The sequence below is a fragment of the Anopheles maculipalpis genome, chromosome 2RL (assembly GCF_943734695.1).
Source record: "Anopheles maculipalpis chromosome 2RL, idAnoMacuDA_375_x, whole genome shotgun sequence".
Classification (NCBI taxonomy): Eukaryota; Metazoa; Arthropoda; class Insecta; order Diptera; family Culicidae; genus Anopheles; species Anopheles maculipalpis.
In genome coordinates, this window is record NC_064871.1 from 23,637,452 (window position 1) to 23,655,138 (window position 17,687).

Consider the following 17,687-nt stretch of genomic DNA (forward strand, 5'->3'; position numbering starts at 1 on the left):
GGGGCTATTGTTCCGTTGGACTATTGTTGCTATTTGCTGTTGTACCGTTTTTTTAATTCGCCGGCAAAAGGCGTCAGTGATACTATTGTTAGGTTTTGTTCGTTTTCCACTTTATTTTCTGTTCCTTCCTCTCAAATGTGGCTCCTCGGCCCGGCTCTGGATCAGTTTCAATGTTTGTTTGTTTTATTACAAGTTGGCCGATGTATCATGATTTGCTGGAAGCTTTTACGGGCAGAGCAAATGAGCACCCCAGACATATGTACAGACAGTCACTTTTTAAATCGTTTCAATTCACTCAACAACGGCCACAAGTGTGGTCATTGTGTGGTGTGAGGAGGATGTGTATGTGAGCAAGCAAAGGCAGAAGGAAAGCTCAACAAACTTCCCTAGCTTCTATCTAAGACTGGTGTAGCATGTTTGTAAAGCTCGTACAGCCAACAGCTTACGTGGAACCCTTGGAACTATCCATCTGAATCGTCGTGTTGGTCCTCATTCCGAACAAAAATGAGATTAGCAATCTGATCTATCGTACAAGGCCACACAAAAGGAAACGATTTAACTTTTCCTGCATCCACCGTTTGAGAATGAACGCTTTTGTAAGTGAAACAAAATTTGAATAGAAATTTAAAACGAAAACAACAAATTTTGTCATAACTACAAGGACAAACAATACACATTTAGCATGTTCCAGTAATAATACATTAGCAGCAGGAAAACAAAAACAAAAAACAACCGCGTGTCTTTGATGGTTAGAAACATTTTTGTGATTGTATATCCATATATACTTTTTTGTGATGCAAACAAACAAAAGGCATTAGAAGAAGCAAAAACAAGAAAAAAACAACAGCATTGAAAAGGAAAGAAATGTGGGGATTGTTTAATCGAAAATAAAAGGAAAGCACCGACAAACTATCCATAAGAAATGGCAAAACAACAAAAAACGATGAGAAAGGAATACAAACAACGGATTGGTGGGAATGAATCACGTGAAGGGCATCCGAAATTGAAATAAATTTTCTTAATTTAATTAAAAAAATAATTAACTTAGTTTTTTGTCAATCGTTAAAACCACTTCACGCCCTTGAACTGCTTCAGTAAGTTTTCAAACGCCATCGTCTGCCAATCTAACATCTAGGCCTTTAGAGCAGACGATGTGTCTGCTGCCATCCTAACCATCTTTTATATGAACCACTAAAAGGAGTCCGACTGTGCCGTCCACTGGGCCGTACAGGGACATCCGGGTCCATTCTAATATTTTTCTCGAAGCTAAGATTTTGTCATTTTTGGACAAAATTTAAGTCTCCAAGGCTTGTGAGAGTACTGACCCTTTCGCGTAAATGACATCCATCGAATTAGAATATGTGGAAAGATAGTGTTTTTACTCTTCAATAATGGGCGACACAGAGTGCGCTTGTAATTCAAGGTTGATGGCAATCCTGTACGTACCGACAGGTTTCCACAGTTTGGTTTATCAGAAACCTGAAGACTTGCTGGGAAATGGGAAAATTTATGAGAAACTTTTAGATCTTGGGACCCGAAATATCTTACATACAAATACAAAGATGACAATACGGCACTGGACCGTCATTATTAATTATAAATAAAACAAATACAAAGACAGACAATAGTAAGACCACCTACTGTTTTACATAATGTAATAATGAGGTTATAAAGCCAATTTCTAACTAATCAACCCAATGTTTTTTTTTTGTTGTGAAATAAAGTTGAACATTTTGAGAAAACGTTCCTATAATAAGATAAATCATTACATTGATTTTTGCATCTCTTTTTCCATTCTGATGGAAATTTGACCAAAGCACATAAGACCATTAGTCAATTTTAAAATTCTCTATAGTTTTGAGCATCTCCTTCTCAATTTTTTGATGGCTAGCTTTGATGGTGAAAAAGCTAGAAAGCTGCACTTTAAAAATCGGGTATAAAAGTAATACATTAAGTATTTTCCGTCACTGTACGTATATCCGTTGATTTGGTACAACACTCTGGTTAAAACGAAACAATGAGTTAATTATCGTGTGGATTATCTTTCGAATCGATTGCCAGCTAGATAAAGTACACGATAAGAAAGGGTTATGGTTTTATGACCTGTTGGGCAAAGTGCGCAACGGAACCGTCTGAATAGGTCCGCTAAATATATTTTAGACATATGGTAGATTAAATTTAGTTTTTCCTTCCAACAACACAAAGAATCAAACCCATCCTTCTGTACAGATAAATATAGAACCATCTTTTTCGTCTCATTTATTATGATCACCCTGCACAAATGCATTCTAGCCACTATTAACGTATTGCATATCTCGCTCATCATTCACACCACTCACCGTTCTACCTTCACCCACCGTCTGCGTGATCGGCTGATGCCAAATACAGTGTTTAAGAAACGGGTTTAATCCCTAAACGGAACGAAATAACGTGTTTTCCTTTTTTTTAAACGAATCGTTTTGTCAATACACTGCTAAACACGGACTCAACCGTTGCCATTTCGTTATGTTTAGTGTCCTTCGAACTCCCGGACACTCCATCGGTCGGTTGGAACGATTACAATGGTGTCGTTGCAAAAGGGAGCGAGGAAACGAGAGAAAGAGAGCAATCGTCGTCGCCATGTAAATCCATTCCCACGGTTCACTCATGCTGCTCATGCTTACAGTATTAGGTAGAAAGGGATTTGTATAAGTAATGGAATTCATGTGATGATATCTGATATGCGCAGCCAGTACTAGTCCACCCAAAACTCCCTGGCTCGGCTAACATGGCTACGCGTCGAATGCCTTTCTAACGGTCGGCCAATGGCCGTTTAGCGCCTGGTTTTGGGTTTGAGGTTTCAGTGCATGCGGCTGATCGGCCAACCAGATTCCAAGCTACCCCGACTGCATTCTGTCTGGAAAGTGAGAAAAACCGCGACGACGACACTAAAAGAGGGCTTAGGTAAAAGGTTGGCTACTATTAAACATATTCAACATGACGTATCGTCCCGCTGAGGCAGAGGAACTCTTCCCCATAGCGTATCGTTGTCTCGTTTCTTTTTCTACCGGAATAGTTTGTCACTATGGGGGTTTGTATGAAGAAGTCGTATGTGTGTGTTTGTCTACTTTAGTCCATTCGTCGATCTGTCTTGTCAGTCCTTTCGAGAGAGTCGGTGTGCCATCGGTGCGTTGGTTGCACACCTCCCAGCCTCATACTATGTTGTCGTCGATTGGAAGTTGTGTTGCTATCCTTAAGTTTCCATACGATTGCTGCACGCTAATGCTGCGTTATTCCCCTACACGCCTATTCGCCGGAGGACACGTTTGGCAACGCACGGGCGACACCTTTCTACATGAAAAACTCCTCCGTTGAATGGGACAGCGGCAGTCACGTGCGCCCGGGTCGATCGAGGATGGAAATTTCTATTACACGCAGCCCACGATACACTGGGTCCGTGATTTGCAGCCCCTTTGGATTGTATACCCGTTCGTTTTGCATCGCTATGTATTTTGACACCTTTCGGAGACACTGCAAGAACACAAACACACATATATTCATACACAGTCTGGCATTAAACCGATTGTACTGAAGGTTCGATTGGGTCGTTTGTTTACCTTTTCGTAGTGTGTTTCCGTGCAGATGTAGATCAAGTACGCTGTAATACAGGCCAGACAACCTTCACAGTATGTGCTGCAGGATCCTTTCTCAGCCTCGGCGAAATACTCGTTCAGTTTGTTCATGGTGCTCTCGAACGTATGTCTATCGATCTGCAAACAAACAAACGGTGCCAAAATGCTTGATTTTCTCTCTTAGTGCTTGTGGCTGCCAAACCTACCCTACTCTCCAGCTCTGGCGGAAATCGGTTCTGGAACTTTACCGACGTGCCTTCACTGTAGTCCCGCTGGATGAATACTTTCATATAGTTTGGCTGGGTGGTGGCCGGTGTGCCCGGCTGGGACATTCGTACATTGGCCATTTGGGGAATGCTAGCCGTTTTTGTGGATTGCTAGTGCTCGCCGTTTTGTTGTTGGGATGAATCTGTTCCCTTTTTCGTGTGTGTGTTTAGTTTACATGAACGTACGGTGTTCGTCCAGTAAACAATCTTGCACAGTCACCACCTGTGGGATAGCTTCGTCCACTTTGTCCAACTGTTTAGCACATGGAGCACCTACAATCTTGAGCAACGGATGCACGCAAAGGAGATAAAAATCACAAAAATATCTAGATCCACTTGCGAAAATGATAATGTTTTCGATTTTTCGTTCATTTATTTTTTTCTCCGTTTCTTGTTGTCAAATTAGACAACTGTCAAATGAGATGCGTGATTTTGACCGTTCCAGCAAGTCCCATAGTGTAGCAGCAAAAAAGGCCTTTTCAACAGCGCTGTAATACAGAGCATATAATTTGCGAATAAGAAGCCTTCGTGTTGCAAAACAAATTAATCTTCGAGTATAAAAATAGCGTGCATCTTATCTTTTGAGTGTGATAAGTTAAATTTGGATTCATAAATGGTTTAAGACGAAAAATTCAATGCTTTAGACAATTGCAACTCGACTTTGCGCTTATAGTGTCTACCAACGCAGATAGAGCGAATGGGGATTAACATTAGAAAGAGAAAGAAGGCATTTGCTGGGTGTAAGCTCGAATTCGAAGGAGGTTTTCGAAGATGAATTTGAAATTTTCTACGAGCAGCGTGGTCTTTCGCCTTATTAAAATCAAATTAAAAAATGTGAAAAATTGGAGGATGCTTTTGGTTTTATGTACATATATTAGACGATTTTAATATTTTATAAATGATGATGTTAAACGAACTAAAGTATTGTTATTGCACGAGCAGCCCGGTCGTAGAAACGGCAGCGGCGCCGGTCTTCATACGGCAGAGTCCGGATTTCAAATCCGATCTGGACCATTCCCGCGTAGTGACGACTGATTATCCAACTACGTGGTATCAACAAATTTAGTAAGCCATTGGATGGCCGTCTTGCTAAATCTACTTAAACTACAAAACTATTTTAAAGTAGTCTACTGATAGACTGTGTGCCTTCCCCATTTAAACTCCTTGTCGTCCGACGTGACACTTCTGGATAACAGTTGCTATCTGTGTCAAGTAGTGTTAATTCCTATCCATTAAACTCTTGTCGATTAATAGGTGATGCTTGAATTGATGAAAAGCTCATCACTACCGATCACGACACCTATTGAACGATGGTACCCTTCGAACCGAGCGGAAATGCACTATTGCTGTTGGCAACGTATTTTTTTTTCTCTCTAAAGCTTTGTTCAAGAGCACCAACTGTGACGATAAATCCATGCACTTCCATTCAAGCCATTGGTTTTTCATTTTGCATAAGCATTGGATGAGTAAGAGCGTCGGTAGTCTAGTTGAGCAATTAAGTGCACACTTATTTACAAGGTATAAACCACCTTCGTTCAACAAACTTCAACGAAGATTGTTTTTGAATTTGTTTACATCATATTTACATGAATATATAAACAGCAAATAATTTTATCGATATTCACCAAACGCTCACCCACACTTTCAAAGGAGTTTTTGCATCTATTTTACTTTGTAAGAAAATGCATCCCACCATTCCATACAAAGTGAAAACATTTGAAAAAACATACTTTTATCATGCATCAATCAATGGCCAGGCGGATGGATACAATTAGTCGCCGTAATCATGTCCGGTTTCACTTAATTTAGTCCATCATCCGGAGCAGCTGGACACTTGCATATGCACCACCACCACCACATGCATATCGTGGTAGTGGTTGTAGCGAGAATCGTCTGGATACATTTAAATTAATCTCATTAAAAAGTGATACTATGCTAATTACACCTGCGAACGCTGTAGGCTTCCTTTCGAGCAGAGGGCTCCAGACACACGAAGTTAATAACGATAACGACGGCGGCCTTCTCGTCAAGGTCCTGGGCCCAGGGTCGTCATACACATGCACACACATCGATACGCGAACACGCTCAAAGGGAGATGAAGATTAATTTCATCTCTTGGCCTTCGCTCTACCTCATCGCTTCTGGTGGGCGCTTATTTTTTATTTCCATCTCCATCTGCACGAGCATACCGGTACCGATCGCATAAGTGTCAGATAAAACATAATTGCAGCCGTTGACTGCCCGTATGCACATGCACACCCGACCGAGGCGGAACTGCGAACTAGATCAGTTGGTGATTGGGCCAGTGACCGCCAGCCGTGTGCTAAGGGCGTGTGCACCCGGCTCGTGTCGCCAGTGATTAGCATTCCAAGGCAACTTTACGCATCTTCACGCGTTGCTCATGAGCTCGGTTCGCCTTAACAGTGATGAGCTAATGTTTGCAAGTGGAAATTTTGTGATAAAACTTTTAAATATGTTTTTGAATTTAACTTAAAAGGAAACAGCAGCAATTTAAAAGTTATCTTTGGTCTGATCCAGTTACCCTTCACACATAAATCTTAATAAAGAAAATGTCTTAGTTAGTAAGGAGTAGCAAATCACCTCATCATCCCTGTATCCAACTCAAGCGCCCATCTCGTCCATCAACGATGATAGGGCCAATCTTATGCTAGGTGGCAGCATCACTCATTGAACGAAAGTTTACCTTTTTGCAGGCCACTTTCTCCGGCCGGTTGATGATCCCGGGCATGAGCGAAAGAAGCGTAGCGAGGAAAAAAACAGCAGCTACAACCCAGAGTGCTATCATCAACGCAAAAACCTTGACCTACCATCTGCAGAACGTTCTATCTCACCCCGGCGTAAGCATGCGGCATGGAGTTAATACATGAACTGCCATAACACGGTTAACATCGGGCATGAAAAGAGCTATCCACTTCTCGTTCCGTGACGGATTGTGTTGCTTAATGTGAAATTAAAATCGATCAGGTTTTTTGGTAATTTTATTGCCAAGAAAACAGCACAATTTTACTCATTAATCATACCTCCCGAGCATGTGTAATCGTGTAGGGTGAAGTGCGTGTTGAGGCAAACCATAAACTGCTTGCAGATTTAGGCATATGAATTCATAATTCGTATCGTTATACCTCGCACAACGTCGGACGGAACACTTTCCCCGTGCGAGTGGGTCATAAATTTCTGACGTGCTTATAACTTTAAGTAAATAATTAACCACGTCATTTTTGGCAGCGAACTCGAACGCTGGTTCACCCGATTTGCTTGCTAACGACTTTTGTTGCCTAACATCGCACCTTCCGCACGACCAAATGCGTCCAGCTTGTGATGGATTGGGTAAAGTAAACAATTTTCCATCGTGCTTCTACTGTTGCTTGCCAATGTATCAGTTAAAATACTTAAAATTGCCACCCATTGGCTTTGAAGTGGGCATTCTAATTTTGGAGTTGAAACTCAACTTATACTCGGGGATATGAGTTTCAGTTGCGTGAATTGAAATTGTAGCCGTTACTTTAATAATCATAGAGAAAATTGTATATATGCGACTTACTGTAGAAGCTTTTCCGTACCCTACCCCGCAAGTTTTACTCTCAAAATTCCAGAATAATTCCGTAATTACTGTTTTAATAACGGGCTTAAAACCTTTCACACAATCCGCACCAAAGTTATAAACATTTTTTTGGGTCATGCTGCTAGTCAATTAGACGCTAATGTCTTCGTAAAGGTTGGCAGAAATTACACGAAAAAAACAGGATCGACTACTGAAAGCTATACCCGTGTAAGCGTAATTTGAATGCTAGTTAAGAATTGAGTTAAGTCCTTGGTGGTGTAGTTTTGTTTGAATAAGTTGTAACGAATTTAATTGGAATCGGCTTATGACTGGAATGTTGCTACAATTATTTGATATTTTTTGAAAGATTTATGATGTTTTACAAGTGTTAATTTTAGTTTTTTTTAAATACTCTTACGTATATAGAATTAGAAGCACAAAAAACCGATCCCAACAGTTTGAACTTCATTCAGATTTTAATCTGCATAATTTCATTCATACCGACGTCGGATGCCTATTCACGGAGAAAAAGATGCAAAACACACAAACCGGACCGGTGTGATGATGCGTTTCACTGCACCCAAGTGTGCGGCACACACACGATCGATAGTGAAAAGGCACACAGGACGGGCGAACAATTAGATCCGGGAAAGTGATACGCGCGAGCGTGGCACGAGGATCGGTCCGGTACGATCCAACCGCAAGACACGGCACTAGCTGTTGACCTGGAAACTCAGTTTGTATAAAAGCGATGGCCTTGGATAGCTGCAGTCACAGTGCATCAATCATCAGCGCATCGAACGGATCCGATCCAGCAGTGATCTCTACCACCTTTTCAATCACCTGCGAGAGCGTGTGCGTGCGTGTGTGTGTGTGAGTGTTTGAGTGCGTGTGACAAGAGTGTAAAGTGTCATACTAGGACGAGATCATGTCGGAAGGATACCGTGCGATTGCAGTCGTCATACTGCTGCTAGCAATGGTCTGTCAGGGTACGGTCGGTGAACCTGATCCTGGACCGGCCGGTGCCGGTGCGACACCGATCAAGCTGGATGACTACGTGCTCAACACCCAGTCGGAGTGCTACAAGTCAAAGCGATTGCTGTCCTGCTTCAAGTATCGATTTTCGCGTTACCTTTGGTCGTTCGCTACCGGACGGATGAACTGGTTCGCGGCCGAAAATCAGGCGGTCGAAAGCACCGGCGGATTGAAGTTGGTGCGATTGAACGAACCGAAGGAGGACGATGTGTTTCCGGAAGCGCGACAAATTAGCCGTAAGTGTGGTTGTGGATAGGAAAACACAGCGAGCAAACAGTGAAAATTGATGCCCTCTATCTCCATCCAACAGCGTACGATAGCGAATTAATTAAAGGCGCCAAGTTTCTGCAACGATCCCTCAATACCTTCATCGCCAGCCACGGGGTGCAGGTGGGCATGGGTGCGGAAAGTGGAGCTCGGTTTCTGGCGGACGAAGATTTCGAAGCTCGTGGCAAGAAGCAGAAGCAGCGAAAGTGGAGCCTTATTCTTCCGCTGGCTGTGATGCTGAAGTTGGTACATCTGAAGTTGCTGCTCAAACCGATCCTGCTCGGTGTGGGACTGATTCAGGTGCTGCTGATTGCTGGCGGTCTGCTGATCTTCCACTTCTTCCGTAACACGAACATCTGCAAGATTCAGCCACACGTCATTCATGCCCATTCTCATATCTCGAGCGAATCCAGTCCTGGTTAGTAGTGGTTTAAGTTATTTGGATGAGATGGGAATCGGTCTCAACTAAAGCAAGAATCTATTTACAGAACTGTCCTATGCCGCGTACGGAGCGTACCCATCCTATTCGGCCTCTCCCTACAATGCGTACAGCAAGGATTGGGCCAGCAACCGGGCGTACAGCGGCTACAGCTTCCTCGATGCCATCGATAATCATAAAATCTAGAACTTTTCAAAGACGGCCTTCAAGAACCGGACATTCCGAGCACAACACTTTTCGCTAGAATTTCTCCAGTCCTGCAAACCGCTCTAGTCTCACTTTCCTCTTGACTGTTGGTGTCCTACTTTGGGCAACACGTCATCGCTCGTCTGATGTCTCATTTTTCCTCCTTAAGCACGCACTATTTCTGTTTTATTACTGCACTTTTCCTTCTTCCTTCTATTTTTCGCACTCTTTTCATCTCATTCCTTCACCTTCACCCGTACTGGAACTCCTACAGCACAATTGTGCAAACTCTTGCTTTATTTTCATTATCCTTCAGTGCTGTCATCTCTCCAAATGCTTCCCGCTCGTGTCGTGTCGGTGTCTAGCAGTAATTTGTTGATTAATGTATTTATTTATTGATTTAATTATTTATTGAATTATTTATTGGTTCGTTCGTACTCGTGCCTTTCAAAAAGCATCCTCCTGCAGAGGCAAATGCATGTATACGGTAGAACAGAGAGTCCGGGGCGACAGTGTCCAGCGTCCAGGCGAAACACGGATGCGGTGAATAAAACGTGCGAAAACAGTACCCAAACTGGATGGTCTTTTTTTCTGTTTACTCTACTCCTGCAGTCGTTTCCTCCTTCCCTTAACACTCACCTCGCTTGGGGACCCATTCCCATGAGATGGGTTGGTAGCAATATGGCTATATTTTTATCGATTTTATATCCGACACTTTGCAGCAAAAACACTTAATGGAGAGAGGGTCATCGGTTTTCCTGACGAAGGGCATTATTCAGCATCCGTCAGCTCTTGTTAAGAGAAATTGGTTCGTCTGTGTTTGAGGTGTGCTGGCTGGAAAATACGCAACGAACGCTACAACCGTTCCCACCTTTGTTGAGGTTACGATGAACTCTGGGCGCCGGAAAGGAGCTTGGGATGAATAAAACATGAAAACATTTTTGGCTATGAGCTAGCTCGTAAAGATAAACCACCACCGACAGTATGACAATTGTTGAGAAATAGGCAAAAATTTGTGTCCAAAACCAAGGAGTATATTTTTCTTGGGAAATCCGAAATAGATTGTTAGTTATTTTTGCCGAGATTGAAATTAATTTCGTTTGTAAAGGTTTTCAGTTAAGTAGAAATCGGTTATCGTCGTTCGTTTCGAACCGGGTCCGGGATCTGATGACCCTTGTCAAACGATTCTCCTAATTGCGAACAAAGCATTTTGAGCCTAGGATGTTCCGGCATCAGTCTGCTCATCAATATCTTGTTTCTAGCTTTACATGACATTCGTGTACCAGTACAGGGAGTTCTCAGTACATGGGAAATCAGTGGAGGCTGGAACAATGGAAACAATGTTTCAATGTTGAGATGTCCAAAATTTTGAAAGACATGACTCAAAATTGTCCTCGTTGTACTAAGTGTGCTTGAAAGGTTCATTGAAGCGTCGTTGAAGTCGAATACCTTGATTGAAATCTAAAATTATTATCTTTAAGTGAGCTCAGGTTTTGCATTAATTAAAATAATTCAGAAATTTATATTTTGCTGAAGTGTTTAAAACGTTTGATAAATGAATATATCGCGTGTACAGCTAGTAGTAGTTACACAAAAGTAAGATTGGATTATGTTTGATTCAACCAGCAAGTAAACAGACGTCAATATTCATAATCTCGAACGCAAGTTGCAAACCGTACACCAACCCAATCAAACCAAACCTTTGCTTCAATCAAACAATCCCTTCCGATTGTTTACCGGCTTGTATCTTGCCGGAAGCAAGAAACAAAGGGACAACCTCATCCACTCAGCGGGTGCCCTCTTCACCTTTTTTGGAACCTTTCGGGCTTTACCAATTGATAGCGTTGTCATTATTTTCCAAAACTCACTCAATAGGCTGTACAATGTGACCTAACATTGCCATACATGTCTGGTTACACACACACACACACATAGACTTCCAGGAGACCGGAGCGGTATTATTTTTGGCAATGATAGGAACCAGATGTAAACGAATATCGTATTCCGGTGAACGAAAACGCCCGAAGGTTTGCAGTGTTTGCGTAGTGCTAGATACTGCTGATTGATGCTAATCTTTAAGTACGCAAGAGGGCAATGTTTATGTGGAGCGGAGCTTCCCTTTACAAACTACACTACGGGTCCATGAAAGTATTTATGGCTTCTGTGCTTGAAAGAGATACTTGCTTCTGTTGGCTGGGGTAAGAAATTTTGTTGTTGGTTAGCTAAGCGAAAGCAATTTGCTTTCATCTGCAATCGTCAGTAGTTGGGCATTTGTGTGATAGGTCTAGAATATGAAGAATATTTTAGTATTTGATTAATTTTTCATCGATGCTTTAATCAGTAATAAAAAACTGATAGTTAGTGAGTTGGAATTTTTTAATCTTAATCGACCATATTTGTATTTATTTTTCAAAATATATTCGAATTAGAAAAAAAACTATATTGTTTGAAATTTATTTATTCATTTATTTATTTGTGATGAACGGAGCAATGCCGTATTTGTAACACCGTCTGTGATGACTAAATTATATAAACATAACGATAAGGCATTTTCTCCTTTTTCTTTATCTTATCCCGGGCATAGTGTTATTGCATGAAATATTCCATTTCAAAATTGCTTTAAGAATCCTGCTTAAAGATAGAGCGCCTTTACACAGCAGTTTCGGATTTTTCGTATCATTAACCAGGGTTGTTAGATTTTCAACACTTGCACATTGTCGTCGTCGTTTGTTACGCATGACAGTAATCCATTGAGACTTTCCTTACTTCCACAAAGAGACTAAACATACGCCCTTTAACGAGGGAGTCGTATTTCCCTCCAGCGCCAGGGTAGGTACAAGCAAAAGACTGTTTAAGACAACATATCGCAGAAAGGTCATGATTAACGAACGACTTCAAGCCGGTCGAGCTGCGGTACGGAAAAAAGCAATAAGCGTATGAGCATTCACCCAATGCATCTTACTGCCGGCTGTTATCCGGATTGCTGTCTTGTCAACCCCGTCAACGGGTGGCGGTAGTCACTCCACTCCGCTTGTACTGCCCTGCCCAGCCAACCCGTGTTACGTACCCTTTCGAAAGAGAGCATCAATCAGCGGGATCCTAAATCAGTCCACAACAACGCCCGTACCGGCGGAAAATATCTCTGCCCATATGCTACCTCCCAATGGTATTCGAATCACACACTTCACTATAGCGAGCGTGTGTTTGACTGTTCCATTTTGATTACGTATCGAATCGCGTGATCTTCTGCGCATTGCGAAAGCGCAGCCCAAAATACTGAAAGCGATGTACTTCGGGTGGGAAACCGTTCGGCTCGCAACCATGCTCGATTTGATAGCTGGTGCTGGCCACTACTGCAAGTTTCGATGGGTATTCTGCAACGCACTAACGTCAGTAGTGATTTGTCCGTGGTCGGAGTTTGAAGTGTGTTCGAATAGCTCGCGGTCCAGTGTATTTTGTGGGTGAATGTTGTAACAAAGAGAAGAAACAAAAAAACAACGGACGCAGCCAAATCGGAGTACCAGGCGTCTCCATCGAGTTTCAAAACCAGCATGATTTATGGGTGACCTCAGCGCAGCGCCGAAAAAGTGATGTTATTTTTAGTGTAAAAAAATCTTGCCACAACACCACTTGTGCTAAAGCTCAATGGCATCCACAACAGTGATAAATGTTGCAAGCCGTGATGGTGAAAATAGGAAGTAATGAAACGTGCCTCCCCATCAGACGAGCATTTTCCATCGAGGGATGAAACGTGCTCGAGCGATTGTGGGTGTTGAGTGGAAAATTGTAAGGATATACCGCTTCCGGGAAAGCGGAAATCCAATCGTGTTTAATATTAATAGAAGCAGCGAATTACTTAGCGACAAGCAACAATAAGCGATCAATAAGTGCGAGTGAATTTTTTTTTTTTGCTAAGAAGGTGCGAGTATGTTATTAATTTTCCGTCCCCTCGGTGAATTGCGGTTTAACCGGTGGTAGACCATTCAGATCACTTCCCCTATGGCTGCTATAATTTGAAAAGTTTTACCACCCATCGGCCACTCCTCACGCAGAAGGCAGCTGTCGGTTTTTTTTTCTTTTTCATTCTGCTGCCAGGATGTGACCACATGTTCCCACCGGAACTGAAACAATAAAGCGCTGTACCCGGTCGACATCGACCAGATCGCCAGCAGAAGTGAATGAAACAACAACAGCAAAAAAAAAGTATCAAAATAATACAGCAAATACGAAACAATTTGTGGTGAAATTTATATTTTGTGAAATAAACCGGAATACCGAGCGTGCGTTGCTTCAATGATACTGTATTTCGTACGCTCCGAGCATGAACTCTTCGCAAACGATCCAGCTTCACGCGACGACGACCACGGCGACGGTGTGCAGAGCTTCAGTTGCCGGGAATGTTATCTGGTAAGGACAAAACTTTCGACGCGTTTGCCTGTTTGCTCTTTGTATGTGTGTGCATATAGCAAAGCGCAATATTATCGGCATTATTAATGGCAAGCAGAACAGCAAAATGAGCAGAGAAATAAAACGCCAGCAAGAATGTTTATTTTTCTTTAGAAGAAAGCTCGCGCTAAATGGTGCGTGGTGCCAAATCCCTCAAGCAGGGGAACTTCACGAATGGAAAAAAAATCACATACCGTTTCGCACACAGCAGGTTCACGGTAGGTGGGAATGGTTCGAAGCATACCGAAAACTTCGCTGCATGAAATGGAAGAATCCGACACGCGTCCCAGCGAACGTGAGTTGACAGTTTGCCGGCCTCTTTCGGTATGTTTGTGTGCGCGAGTTTGTATGTTGTTTGTTTATCATCAAAATACGTTCTAAGCCTTCTGAGAGGAGGGTGGCGGACCATCAGCCATCGCTGCGTGACAAATTCCATGTTGGTCATGATGACTGTAGGGAGGGGAGTCGAACGTTTATTAGCACAGGCTTAGGGAATTTGGTTGGCTTTTAGGTGGACCATGGATTGGGATGATGGTTTTTTGAGGTTTGTGGGATGGTGGAGAAGCCATAAAAACGGAGCTAATTAGTGGTAGGATTTTTCCTCGAATAGTTTGCCATTTTGTTTAACAGCTTTCCATGATGGATTTTGTTCGAAACATCAATTCATCATCTTAATGGCTTTTCATTGCTTTCTTTCTTTTTAAAGTTGAATATGCTTCTAATCCAATAAATGGGGAAACGCTCAGGCTGTGGTTGAAAACATGGCTTTTGAGTAGTATAACTCGTTGGGTAGAGAATGCTGTTATGAAGATTAACGGAGGCAAAATTAGTTTAAGAACAAACCCTTCTAAGACGTAGTGGTTATTTAACAAATAATTAAGAGGACATTTATTTCCTATACTGAACACTTCAACTGCAGAACCCTTTTTTGATAAATATTTTATTATATGGTTCCCGAAAAGCTAGTAAGATTCCGTTCAATTTGAATTAGACAATTCAAAGAGCAAACAGAAATCTGTCGCGCTTAACTGTTGGCAACTTACCTTTACCTTAGTTAAGATGAAGGCACAATCTTGGGATATCAGTCTAAGGAGTGAATAGTGAACGGAAACGAGCGATTGTGGAATGAGAGTTTAAAGCACAAAGCACAAATCATGCTCAAAAGGAACTGGACATTTAACATGCAATATTTAAAGCTGCACAATTTTAATAGAGCATTTCAAAATATTTATTTACTTATATTATATTATAACGGCTTACTGCCGTTCTGTCACCACGGCTTGTGGTAACTACATGCAATATACAAAATATTAACAAGGCATTTCCTCTCGGTTATTTGCCTTATCCCGGGCATGCTCGGTTGTAGCTGAGTTGTATTAGAGTAGGTGCTGCTGATGATTGCTGTTGGCCCGGTAATATTGCTGTATCTATTGCTTCAATGGTGGTTGGTTACATCCGTTTTCTGGGCATTGTGGTGTGGTGGCCGTTCTGTTTAAGAATGATCGGCAAGCTCTATCCCGCAACAGGGAGAGTGACTTCACCAATTTCGAGACTGAACCCGCCAAACACTGAACCCGTCGAACCCAACGGCAAAACAGCCAAACTCTTTGAATCAAAGCTGGACTGCCTTGTAGAACACTGTACTGTAGGATACGCCTGCCTCCCTTTTACGGCAGTGTAGAAATTGTCTCGGAATGCAGTTTCCCCGTCATCGGATTGCCCATGGAACAACAACAAAAAACACTGAAAACATGGAAAATGTAAAACGATTGGAGCATTTCAAAATAATCAGTTCGTTTATGAAAACAATGAAATATTTCTGTCCTGTTCTTTCTGTAAATATTTTTTGAATAATATTTATCGTGGCAAAGCAATGATTCTTCAGATTGGGTAGACATGGTAACTCATTCCAGTTCAAGTCATTTCCTAAGAATGTATACTCTTAAAATTAACATTTTATCATGCCCCATAAAATCTAAACGATGCATAATTGAATAAGACACGCTTTGCTATTTCCACGAAGAACTGTGTACCTACCTCTCTCAATTCTCAAGCCATCTTTCATGGAAAAAGCCAAAGTTATTAAACATTACTGCCACAAAACCTTTCAGTGTCACCGTAAAAATGTGTTTGGCATGAAATTAGTGTTTCAAATAAATTCCACCCATTTCAGGTGGTTCTGTACAGAGCAATTTTCATAAGAATTTTCTAAGGCTTTTTTTCCACGGCTCCGCTCCCTCCAGCACGTTCAATATCAACAGTTTGATCAGCCACGGTCACCACTTTAAGCACGAGAAGCAACCGGGAAGCATCCACCGTACAGAAAGAAAAGTTGCGAAAGCTATAAATTTTCACGTCGAAACCGAGGCGAGATTGCTTTTTTGTCACCGCAGTACCAGCAGCAGCAGCAGCAGCAGCACCAATATCAGTCCCGACTGCGTGACCCCGACAACCCGGGAAGCTGCTTGCCATTCTTATCTGACAATATTACTCCTGGTTGTGTCTCTCGTGTGTTTGATTGTATTTACGAAAGCGTCACGGTGGCCATGGGCTGGGAAAATGAACAGCGGGAGTGTGATATAATTTGTTAAATGCAGATTGATGATGAAACTTGGTAATGTTGATGTATTGGGGCAGTGTGAGGGAAGCAAAAGGTCGGGTGCGATGGGCGTGTGTTTTCTAAAGTTGGTAATGGAGGAAAATTTAATTAAACGATTTGCGTTCCATCAACACGAGAGGCTACGATGGGTGGGATCATTCGAGCACAAGAAAATGGGGCAGCATGGACACTTGGGCGAAACTAGCGACAACTTTCCGTATCGGCTGTTGAAAGTCAGCGTGGTGTTTGGCACGGTGAAAAACCGATTACGATCAACGGTTGAAAGAAATCAGAAAGTAAGCATTACGGTGCAACTTCGAGAGTTCGAGAGAGAGAGCCATCGGTCAGAACAATACGGAATGAAGGAGCATTTGTGAAAATTGCCATTAACATCCAGTCAAACAGCACGTTAAAGTTGAAAGTAGGATTTAAAATTTAAAATCACAAGCTAAACCAGACGCGAATCATACAAGCTTTTATCTGGATTTACTATCGTAGAGTCCAAACCGCACAATGGAACAGATCGTGAATAATTGACATGTGCATTAAAGTTTATACTTAACATTAAATTACGTATGCAGCTGTAAATTCCCTAACAAAAGGATCAAAAGGGATTTATCTCTGCTACAAATGTTCCTACGGTGGGAAAATTGTACCATTGAATTGCACATCACAGTGAAGATGCATTGCTGTTGTGGCCGTTGTCATCTCGTTAGCATAATGCAGTTTATGGTTTTGTTACTTTCAATTTTCAAGAGTGGCCCATTCGCCATGCGCTTGTACTGGTTTGCGGGATGGAATTTTCCCCATGCAAATTACCCACCAAATACCCCAAAGAAATCCAATCCCCAAAGCAAGAGAGTTGATTTTTCCACCATTTCTAGTGCTTCCATTTCATGTGCCACATCGGAAGCCGGACAAAAGCATAATAATAAAGGAAAACGTTGGATAGCTAAACAAAACAATAAACTTTGCTCGTCAAGCAGATTGGCATGCAAAAACTCTCGGGAAAAATCCCCTTCACAACCTGCAGCATGTTAAGCTGATTTGTAGTGGAAATACATTTTATTGGTCCTTTATCTTCAGACCGTCAGACGGTCATTTTTTGCAAGGGCTTTAAATTTGCCCAGAAAATTATTGTACAAACACAAAAGGAATTAAATTTACTGCTGTCTGCTTGTAAAGATTCAGCATAAATAAAATTGCAAGTAAGCTCCTAAAGTAATCGTTTGAATAAAATTACTATTACAAGTAATTACTCTATTACTCTGAAGGA

At 41.9% G+C, this 17,687-nt stretch overlaps 5 protein-coding genes across 5 annotated transcripts in view; 2 read left to right on the plus strand and 3 right to left on the minus strand.

The window, feature by feature from the left end:
- Nucleotides 1-17,687, minus strand: part of LOC126558142 (uncharacterized) — a 459,948-nt gene that overhangs the window by 256,991 nt on the left and 185,270 nt on the right. The gene's annotated exons all lie outside the window — the stretch shown is intronic.
- LOC126558359 (lachesin-like) overlaps nucleotides 1-17,687 on the minus strand; it is a 346,936-nt gene that overhangs the window by 216,774 nt on the left and 112,475 nt on the right. The window lies entirely within an intron of this gene.
- The window catches only part of LOC126556783 (protein dispatched), a 383,943-nt gene that overhangs the window by 97,384 nt on the left and 268,872 nt on the right, over nucleotides 1-17,687 (plus strand). The window lies entirely within an intron of this gene.
- Nucleotides 3,227-3,958, minus strand: LOC126559358 (golgin subfamily A member 7). The gene is made up of 3 exons (XM_050215505.1): nucleotides 3,818-3,958; nucleotides 3,597-3,749; nucleotides 3,227-3,510 (listed from the first exon to the last, which is right to left on the minus strand). Exons 1-3 carry the CDS (start codon nucleotides 3,956-3,958, stop codon nucleotides 3,370-3,372), a joined length of 435 nt encoding a protein of 144 aa, XP_050071462.1. The 3' UTR covers nucleotides 3,227-3,369.
- Nucleotides 8,368-9,366, plus strand: LOC126558732 (uncharacterized). Its single transcript, XM_050214791.1, has 3 exons — nucleotides 8,368-8,710; nucleotides 8,785-9,159; nucleotides 9,230-9,366. Exons 1-3 carry the CDS (start codon nucleotides 8,368-8,370, stop codon nucleotides 9,364-9,366), a joined length of 855 nt encoding a protein of 284 aa, XP_050070748.1.

Coding starts and splice junctions, on each gene's coding strand:
- LOC126559358 (XM_050215505.1), bottom strand. CDS start 3,958: ATGGCCAATGTACGAATGTCCCAGCCGGGCACACCGGCCACCACCCAG. Junction 3,750..3,817: donor CGCCAGAGCTGGAGAGTAGG/GTAGGTTTGGCA, acceptor GTTTGTTTGCAG/ATCGATAGACATACGTTCGA. Junction 3,511..3,596: donor CGGAAACACACTACGAAAAG/GTAAACAAACGA, acceptor GTGTTCTTGCAG/TGTCTCCGAAAGGTGTCAAA.
- LOC126558732 (XM_050214791.1), top strand. CDS start 8,368: ATGTCGGAAGGATACCGTGCGATTGCAGTCGTCATACTGCTGCTAGCA. Junction 8,711..8,784: donor GGAAGCGCGACAAATTAGCC/GTAAGTGTGGTT, acceptor TCCATCCAACAG/CGTACGATAGCGAATTAATT. Junction 9,160..9,229: donor CTCGAGCGAATCCAGTCCTG/GTTAGTAGTGGT, acceptor ATCTATTTACAG/AACTGTCCTATGCCGCGTAC.